At 43.7% G+C, this 10,570-nt stretch overlaps 1 protein-coding gene across 1 annotated transcript in view; it reads right to left on the reverse strand.

Annotated features, from left to right (window-relative positions):
- The window catches only part of CLVS2 (clavesin 2), a gene marked incomplete at both ends in the record, with an annotated part of 47,565 nt that extends 46,275 nt beyond the window's left edge, over positions 1–1,290 (reverse strand). Inside the window, one exon of the mRNA XM_079532623.1 lies at positions 902–1,290. Coding sequence (XP_079388749.1) covers positions 902–1,290 — 389 coding nt within the window. The remainder of the gene's footprint in view (positions 1–901) is intronic.
- Between the last annotated feature and the right edge of the window lie 9,280 nt (positions 1,291–10,570).

Below are 10,570 nucleotides of genomic sequence, written 5' to 3' on the forward strand. Positions count from 1 at the left end.
TGGAGAAGCCTAGAGATGCAGTGCTCAAAGCTGCAGGTTTTAGAGTCCTCTCTTTATGGATGCACACACTTACATGTTCTGAAGTCAAGCTGTGTTGGTGATTTACGACTGCAGGAGAAAATAGGCATGGCATCTGACAGTCTTATAATACCCAGCCAAAAGCTAAAAGAAAGGGCCCTAATGATAGGCAGTTTTCTGGCCAGCCTGCCAAGTCATCTTCAGGCTAGAGCAGTCCCCAGAAGAATGAGATTATTCTGGAGACTGCATCAGCCTCCTTCAACCTGCCACCAGAGCTTTGTATGCCTGGATCATACCAGCAAGTGGATTCACACTCAGAGTAGCATGAGTGGGGAAAAGAAATGGTTTAGTAACTTTCATCCCAGCATTTCCAGGTGGCTCAGAAAGGGCTTTCTTTAGATGAGGGAAAGGATTTGGAGCCTCAGCTTTTTGCACGGGCAAACTTCTCAGTTCCAAAACCATGATGGACACCCTTGATTTGCAAAGAGTATCTCCCACTTTGTCCTACTGTACCTGAGCAGCTCTGTGTGTGCTGAAGCAGGGAGACCAGCACAATGAGTGCAGCCAGCCTTTGTCAGGGTTGAGCATAGCATCTGCCATATCAACCCCTGTGGTGAAGGGGAAGCAGATGGGCATAAACCCCAAAGCACCTGACTGAGAAGAGCACCTGAGCAGCTCCCAAAAATTCAGAACCTAAAGGATGAAAGGGCTGAAGAGGTGCTAAGTCATCAAATACATTTCTTTTCCTCCCTTACCTCCAGGCTGCTGCCCTGCTCGTGTGTCCCACTATCCACCCACCCACTCCCTCTGCTCTGGCACAGCTTTTCCCACACATCCCCCTGGGGAAGAAGGGATAAAAGCAGGCAGGTGGCCCCGCATTTACCTGCTCTGGTCCCAGTTGGCAGCAAAAAGGACGAGGATCTTCCTGCCATAGTGGTCCAGGTTGGCTAGCCCGCCAGGGAAACCATCCTTCAGCGCCTGTTTGATGCCCGGGTCGGTGGCCTTGAAGCTCTTGAACATGTCCAGGTTCTGCTGGCGGTACTCAAAGTATTGGGCCAGGAGGCGAAACGCCTCGAAGTGTTGAAACTTCCTGGCCCGCAGGAACCGTAGGATGAAGGCATCATCGGTGCGGAGGAAGCCGATGTCCGGCCGGGTGATGACCATGTCCCGCACCTCCTGGATGTCCTGGTGCAAGGTGTCGGGGTTCTCGTTCAGCTCCAGCCGGGCTTTCTCCAGAGTCTCAGGGGAGAGCCCTGCCTGTAAGTGAGTCATGGCGCTGCCCTCCTCCTCCTCCTCCTCCTCCTCCTCCTGCTGCCGCCCGCGCTCCTCAGCCTCCCGCACGCCGGTCCCGAGGCGCGGAGCCGGGCACGGCAAATCGCCGCTTCCCGCCGCCGGGCTGCGTCCCGCCGTTCTCCGGCCCGCTCCGGAGGTTCCCGGGTCCCGGGGGCTGCTGACTCCCCCCGCCGGCACCGCGACGCCCCCGGCTGCTGGCGGAGCCGCGTTATCTCTCCCGCATAGCGCCCTCCCCGCGGCGGGCTTCTCCGGGCCGCATCTTCCCCGCAGCCTCTCAGCGGAGGCGCCGCCGCCCGCCACCGGGGACGGGGCTGCGGGCTGACGGCTGCCGCTCGCCCCGCTACCGGTGCCGCGGAAAGAGCCGCTAGGCAGGGCGAGCGGAGCCGGGGGCTGCTCCCCCGGCCCGGGGGTGGCAAGGGAGCTGCCCTCCCCGCCGCGGCACCATCTACGGGAAATCAGCTCTCGCCCAGTTTCGGAAGCTTCTTCGTGGGAGGGAAAAAAAAAATAATAATAAAAATAAAAATAAAAAATCACCAAGGTAAAAAAAAAAAAAAAAAAAAAAAAAAAAAAAAAAAGGAGGAGGAGGCAAACCGATTCTGCAGGTACTTCGTTGGTACCGGTGCCCAAGAGCGGGCACGGAACCCGCAGAAACGAACGGAGCCTCGGCCTGAAGGATGCTCGTCCCCCCCCTGCGCCCTCCTCCGCTCCACGCCCCGGCTCCCAGATGGCAGCAGCCGGCGCGGTCTGCGCGGCCCCGCCTTGCGGGGACACGGACGGACAGACAGACGGACGGACACACGCCCAGGCAGCAGAGCGCCGACAACGCCAGCGGACACCGCCCCCGCGGACAGGATGGGGAGAAGCGGAGACTCAGCCTTTGCCCGCGGCGTTGCGCGGAATTTGCGCCGGCGCCGAGAGCTGCAAGATGGTGGTGTTGCTGCGGGAGGGGCCGCGCAGAGCTCGGGGTGTCATCAGAGGCCTGTGTGCTGCCTCCAGCCCTCTCGGGGCGGCATTTCTTAACGTGCAGCGTTGTAGGAGTAAGAGCCTGGGCTTGAAATACAGCAGCCTTCTGTTTTGGCCTCGCATGTCTTAAAATGCATTGTGTTGCAATGAGCAAAAATACCGTGCTCCTGTATATTGGAGATGTCAGTGAGGAAAGATGCTTTTTTGATGCAGAAAGTTTGGGTCTGCGGTCAGATTTCAGGGAAAAGTTCCCGCTGAAGAGCATCTGACCTTTGTCTGAGGGACTGGACCTTTCTGATGCTAATGTCTCTGAAAATGAAGCGAAAGGTTCAGGGAAGCCTCCGCCGTGCGCCTCCTCCTCCCGCCGGTGGGAAGCGCAGCGCCTTGGTGCTTCTTTCCCGAGATGACATCGCTAAAGCACACAGCCTGAATTATTGAAAAGGCAGTGAAATCACTGATCCGTTTGCAGAGTGCAGATGGGAACGAGACCAGTGGGAAGTATAGGCTGAGTTCTAAGACAAATAAAGATACTCATAAAAACAATTAAATGGTGCCCTGCGTTTTCTGCAAAGCTTCAGGTGGAACATATGAGGTCAGCAGCAGGGGGAGCTGTTGGCAGCGAGTGTGGGGCTATGCCGGGAGAGGTGTGAGATGGCAAAATCATTACTCACCAGGGGACTTCAGGGAGGTTTTGTTCTCACAGTGTTCTATGAGATCTAACAGTTCTTCACCAGAAACCTTGTGCCAATACGGGTTTTACCTATTTCCTCACAGCAGCCCAATCTCAAAATACTTGCAATGTGAGTGGCTGGGAGGGCAGCAGAAACAGTCCTTCCTGGGCACGAATGACATGATCTAAAGGTAGGCCAGTGTGGGAGAGTCCCTATTTCTTCCATCCAGCTATACCGTGTACTGTGGGATGCCACACAAGAGAGGAAGGAGCACGGTCCAGCTAAGGACTGAATTGCTCTCTAGAAAAGCCAACTCTTTATGGGAGGGGAAGCTGAGGGGAGGCCTCATAGCAGCCTACAGCTCCTCATGAGGGTAGCAGAGGGGCAGCGCTGAATTCTGCTCTCTGGTGACAGCAGTAGGACCAGAGGAAACGGCATGGAGCTTTGTCAGGGGAGAGTCTGGTGAGTTTTAGGGAAAGGTTCTTCACCAGGGGATGGTCGGGCATGGAACACGCTTCCCAAGGCAGTGGTCATGGTCCTAAGCCTCCAGAGTTCAAAAAGTGTTTGGACAACGCTCTTGGACACATGATCTGATTTTTGGGTGGTCCCATGTGGAGCCAGGAGCTGGACTTAATAATCATTGTGGGTCCCTTTCAACTTCGGATATTCTTTGATATTCTCTGTTTCCTAAGATGCTTTTGAAGTAGCTTCCTTACATATATGTGGTAAATGTGTGGTTGGTAACTCTTTCTTAGAGTAGTCATTGCTCCAGAAATAGTTTGTGCTTTTCTTTTTTTTTTTGTTTTGTTTTGTTTTGTGCCAGTTTGTATCACTGTTAAGTCTTCCTTTTCCTTCACTCTCACTGTCTACCTGTATATTACTCACATATTCTTCTGAGTGACCCTTTCAGAGTAGCTGTTTCCATTTGCCATAGGGAACTGCTGACCAGGCTTTCCCTGTCATCATTTCCCCTTTCTAATGCTACTGCTCTGCCATTTCCTCTGTTACAAATCTATAAAAGAGTAGGTCATGTGACAAGTGCCTCAAATTCACTTTGTGCCAGGCAGACTGTGGGCATTCATCTTGAAAAATCAAGCCCATATATGACTTCCAGTAACACATCCCTTAATTTGTTTTTTCTTTTACAAAGGGAAACATACACACATAGCAGATTTTTCTCATGTATTTCAGTACACAAATGCAGTGAAGAGGGAAAAAAAACTGAGCTGGCAAAAATTGAAATATTATAATTCTGAAATTACATAAAAAGTTAAATCAGAAGATTAAAATAATTTTTAAAAAGTTAAGAAAATACATGGAAGTTTATCTGAAAACTTTCGTTTGCAATTATCTTTTTGTTTTTCCCCTTCTTGACCAAATTAATTGATTCCTCTCTTCACCCTTTCCTAAATAGAAAAAGCACACACACAGACACACACACACACACACACAAGAAAAAAAAAAAAAAAGGAAAAAGTGAAAAAGTGCAAAGGTAGAGGATTAAAAAAATCTAGAAGCAAATAAATTATTTCACCAACCAAAGAAATCCTATTTAACAAGCTTCATTTTCAAAGAACAGATCAATTTCCATAAAAATGGATTTACTGATATAAAAATTTCTAGCAAGTACTTCATCACATTAGAATGAAATTCAACAGCCAGTAACAGAATTTCAAGAAAACTTTTTTTAGTGAATTCTGTAGTTGAATCATAGGTCAAAATGTCGTCATCATGAATGAAACAGTTTACAGAGCTCTCTCCTGATCCGAGTGGATTCAGAAGGATCTCATTAAGAAAAATGCATGCAGCAAGGCAGCCTGAAGGTAGAGCAAATCAATGAAACAAGATTTTGGTCATATTCTACCCAAGCCACAGTTGGGGCTTATTAAGATGCTAACATTTAAAAATATTTTGAAACTTTGTGTATAAAAGCATGAAAGATTTGTTTTAAGTATAAACAACTTGGTAGGAGCAATAAAATTGTCTTTATCATCTAGAAGCAGATCTACCAAACCATTTAAATAATATAATGAAGAAATATGTGTTTTCCAACATGTCGTGCTACCTAAGTCATGAGGAGAAAAGAATGAAGCCTCTAATGCAGTTAAATGCAACATATTGATGGCACAGTGTAATTTATTTATTGTGCACATGCACTTTTCCCTCTGTGAAACAGCAGGGTATCTGAATAATGCCATTATGTAAATCTAAGCATCCTTTCACATTTTCTTACAAAATATTATTTTTCCTTGATATTTTTATAGTTACATTTTTCTGAACTAAAATCTGAGTCTTGCAATCCTACAAGCACTACAATTAAGCACCTGATTTGAAATAAAAATAAAACACAAATAAGGTACAAAGGTGTTTGTGTAGGTTGTACCAGGTTGCTGATTGGCATTCAGAACAAAATTGTATAACATCAGTAATAGACTGGAGCATTCAGGAACAAATATGGAATACAGGCATGAAACTAAAAATTTAGGTCACTCAGAAAGTAATGCCTCTTATTTATTTCTATAGAAACTACAAAGAGTACAATAATCACTGTTTGATAGAGAAAGTTCTCGGCTACAGTGAACTATTTGAACATAATCATCACCATTAGCCATGCATTTTCACCAGTGATGAAGAAGAGCTTGAATGCCACGCTTATAAAAATCTGCACCGGCAGAGGTGACCCACTGTTTCACAGCTGTTATGATAGCATCCTTGCTGGGAAAATGCTGCCCACACAGTCCATCTTTCATCAGGCTGAACAGGTGGAAGTCAGAAAGCACCAAATCTATACAGTCAGTGTGGTAGGACAGCTCAGCCAAGATGGGCAGTGTTTTCTATGGTCTTCAAAGTGCTGTGGGGCCTGGCGTTATCATGTCGCAAGAGAAAGGGTGTCTTCTCTGGCCTGACTCTGGACATTTGAGACTTAGCTTAGTCACTGTCACAATGTAGCGGTCAGAGTTGATGGTTCCAGGAAATCTAGAAGGATCGCTCCTTTGCTATCCCAGAAGAGAGTGCTTGTCACTTAACCTGCTGAGAGATATGTCTTGAGCTTTCTCTTCAATGAGGAATTCACAAGTCACCACCTCATGAACAGCCATTTTGACTCCGGCTCGTAGTCGTTATACCACATCTCATCCTCAGTAATCCTGTGATGCAGGAAACTTACTTTCAGCCTCATATTGGTTTAATAGGTCCTGACAAACTTGCATACAGTGTTCTTTCTGTTCACGTGTGTTTATGGCACCCACCTGGAGCAAACTTTTCAACATTGCCACCATTGTTTCCAATGCACTGAAACCAATATTCAGCTCCATACACTTCCCCGATTGTAATCTGCCAGTTTGCATGAATGAGCTCATAAAAACATTTTTCATTTCACAGTGTGACAGCTGTGCATGTCCATCTGGAATGTGGCTTATCTTCCACATCGCTGTCACCTTTCCTGAAACGCACCACCCACTGCCTCACCATGCTCACATCCACTGTTTGGTCTCCATAAACATTCAGCAAATGTGAATGCAGTGTTAATGGGTACAATTTTTTCTCCATGGAAGAATTCATTTTAACCCCTTTGCTTCATAGGCACTTCCATGTCAGATATCATTGTGTCAGAATGCCCCTCTGCTGCCATCCATAAAACAACATGCCATACAAAACAACATGTAATAGAAAATTGGTTTTCTATTACTCTACTGCCACGTCAGCATCCACCTCTGACATCATGGGCCAACATAATAAAATAGAAAGCATTACTTTTGGAGCAGCCATCATAAAAACTCAATTAAGACCAGTATTGATGTTATTGATACCTTACTTTCTGTGAAGTTGGTTTAAGACTTTGGACAGCTCTTGCTGCCATCTTAGGCTTCATTTATATTATCCTCAGCATCCTGCTCCAAGTATTACTTCATGAAAACGTGGGTATAGGATTAAGTATCCAAGAGCGTTTGTCTCATTTAGCTATGATATAGCTGAAGAGGTTAATAACATATTTGAAAGTACATAAAAACGGGAATACATGCCAGCATCCATTTCTCTTCAGCAAAGTATTTGTGTAGGTGTATATAATTAAGCACGTTCTTGAAGATTTTGAAAAGGGCTAAATATAATTTCAGACCTAAATGATGGCTTAATCAAAAGCAGATAAATTCAGTCTAGGTCCCATTTTCTAAAGTGATTTAGAAAGTTCATTTAAACATTTTAAGAGCACAAGAACAAGTATAGAGGTTCAGAATAAGCGTCTTTATGGCTCCGTAGCATACCTTTACAATGGCGTAGCATAGAAGACTAAGGGACAGTATCTGAGTTGGTGTTAAGTTCTTGAATTCCTGCTTTAATTAAGCAGATACATAGAAAGGGTCAAGATGCTAGACCTATGAAGTTCCTTCGTAACTGGAACAAGGGAACATCTAGAACTAAGCTATGTTGACAATCCATCTGTAAATTCAAATGCTGACCAGCTGAAAAATTGGCTTTAGAAAGTAAACTAGTCATCTATGTCTTTTATTCATCATCATATATCTAACAACATAAGAATAAATAGCCCTACAGTAGACAAGTGATAGCATCAGACCTTAATCAGATAAATACTTCAGTATGACAAGCCTACTTTAAAAAAAAAAAAAAAAAATCATAAAAAATAGAACTAGAAGAGTTTTTAAGAGATTGTCTAGTTTATCTATCCCCTATCCTGATAAATGGTTTTCTGAATGGTGTTTAAAAATCTCCAGCAGCTCTACAGCTTCTCTAGGCAGCCTGTCCCAGACCTTCAGTATCCACACCGCACATTTTTCCCAAGGTCTAATCTACCTTTCACCTGCTGCAATTTAGCCCATTGCTTTTCATCTTATCTACCGTAGACTGACAGAGTACTTTATTTTGTAGCTATGTTTTCTTTAATTTGGAGATTGCTATAAAGCTCAGGTAAAATGTCTCTCCTCTTCCTGTCCGCAAAATCTCTGTAATTTGAATTTATAGCATTTGAAATGGGTGTGAGCAGGGCAGGGTATTAGCATCCTGGGGACACCATTTTGCTGGGCTTTCTTCTTCTATCTACTTGCCATGCCATTTTTACTGTTGGAACAGACAATCTGACATCAATTTCTAGATCAAAAAAATGAACTGTGATTTAGAAAAGTCAGCACATCACAGGCAAATGATAAACAAAAAAGAAAGTTTCATCTAGCATTAGACCACCACAAAATATCTTAATATCTGAACTTTTTTTTTTTTTTTTTAAAATAGGCAATTCTAAGGACTTTTTATCAAGCAAGTTCAAATATTAATGTACTGTAAGTTAAAAGGTATCTGGCTATATAATGAAGTTCATTGTTATATTAATACTGCATTAACTGGAAGCAATGCAGTCATTCATTTCTATAAAAATTTGCATATCAGAGATATGTGAGAAATAAAAGCATAGGAACTCACAACTGAGCCAATAGTTCCAGTAAGCTTAGTCAAATAATGAGTTAGGACATTAAACATTCTAAAATTTAGGTACAAAATTAATACAGAATGTTGAAGATTGGAAAGTTTGGAATAAATGCTCATTTTATTAAAAATGGATAATTGCAGTTAGGGGATAAAATTATTCATTTTTATGCAAGTACAGGAAAGATGTGCAACTCTGCTCCAGATGATGGTGGTCTTTGCCTTGACTTTCTTGAAGTCAGTATCCAAAGTTGTGTTTCTAAGTAGAAGATGTCCTTTTATATATAACAACATATGCACCAGATGAGTGACAGCCGCATATGGATGTCATGTAGATTGAAAAATCCAGGCTAGTTTATGGTACTGATTACTAATGCCAGAGTAGCTACTAAATTCACTGCATTGGAAACCAGGTAATGTCTGTTCTGGCTGTGCAAATTAAGGTGCTTCTAACTTCAGTAAGCCTCATTTAGCTTACAGTTTGGGAGGCTGAGCACTGTCGCATCTAGGATTGGATTCTTCAGATCCTGATGGGAGAGATGCTATCAGGTAGAATCCTGACCATACAGTTACTTGAAGAACTCCTTTGTCTAGTGGGGACACACTTTCACCTTTTCAATGTTGAATTCAGGGAAACTAAGATTGTCCAGCTTCAAAATCTCTTTCTGGATTTGATTTTGGAGTTAGCTGCAACTTTTGTCTGACTGGATAGACAACAGTGCTTTGTTTTCATAAAGAATGGTCTTCTGTTGCTGATAATACAGCCTTTGCAGAGGTTTCTGTGGCTTATTACTGTACTCCCTGACTTATTTTTTCTGTTTGTCTAACTATATATCATGTTTGGAGCTCATTTTCTACCAAGCAAGTAAACATTTCCTATTTAAACTATCATATTCTGTTTCCCAGCTCCCGTTTCCTGATATTTTTTTACAATATTTTTAACTCCCACTTTGTCCACATGGTCAGAAAACTTTACACTTCTTCACTGTAAGTCTCTTCTACAGTTTAGGTGACATGGATGCCTGATGGTGTGCACAGCATCATGTTTTATCCTTAAATATGACTCTTTGTACCACATCATGTCTCCTGATTGAGACATATAGAAATTTTTTTGCTTTAATGTAACATCTTTTTTTAGGATACTTTTCCCATGATATGTGATTTCATTACCAGTTTCGTAAGTAGTTCTTAGTACTATACTGTTTTCAGCATTCTTTAGGTAAGCTTAACTCAAATAATCAGAATCACTGAATTGCAGAATTGCAGGGGTTGGAAGGGACCTCAAGAAATCATCAAGTCCAGCCTCACTGCTAAAGCAGGTACCGTACAATAGGTCACACAGACAGACCTCCAGATGGGTCTTGAATAGAAGGAGAGTCCACCACCTCTCTGAACAACCTGTTCCTGTGCTCCATTGCTCTTACCTTAAAGAAATTCTTCTGTATGTTTACATTGAACTTCCTCTGTTCAAGTTTTAGGCCATCGCTCCTTGTCCTATCACTACACACCACTGAGAAGAGCCTGGCCTCACCCATTTGCTTCCCACTTCCCTTTAGATATTTATAAATGTTAATCAGGTCTCTCCTCAGTCTTCTTTTCCCCAGGCTGAACAGAATGGGGTGACTCAGTCTTTCCTCATATTGGAGATGCTCCAGGCCCTTAGTCATCTTTGTGGCCCTCCACTGGACTCCTTCTCTGTCTTTTTTGAACTGGAGAGCCCAGAACTGGACACAGTATTCTAAATGTGGCCTCATCAGGGCAGAGTAGAGGGAAATTATCACCTCCCTCAACCTGCTGGCCATGCTCTTTTTAATGCACCCCAGGATACCACTGGCCTTCTTGGCCACGAGGGCACACTGCTGACTTATGGCCAACCTGCTGTCCACCTGAGCACATAGGTCCTTCCATGAAGAGCTCCTCTCCAGCAGGTTGTGATAACACCCCATAATATCAACAGGAATAATGATGTATGTGACATTGCCAGTTGTAAGCTGGTTACAACTACTGATATTAGTCCTCCAGTATCACAACACCATATCTGGTACTGTTTAGTCCCCACATCAAGACACAGTAACTAATTTCTCACTGTTGACTTGGTTATATTCACTGATCAGCAGATTACTTGGTATAATCTACAGGTGAACTCTTATGAACTTCGATGTCACCTTCCATAAGCAGAATGAACAAAACCA

The sequence above is a fragment of the Tetrao urogallus genome, assembly GCF_951394365.1.
Source record: "Tetrao urogallus genome assembly, chromosome: 2".
NCBI classification, from domain to species: Eukaryota; Metazoa; Chordata; class Aves; order Galliformes; family Phasianidae; genus Tetrao; species Tetrao urogallus.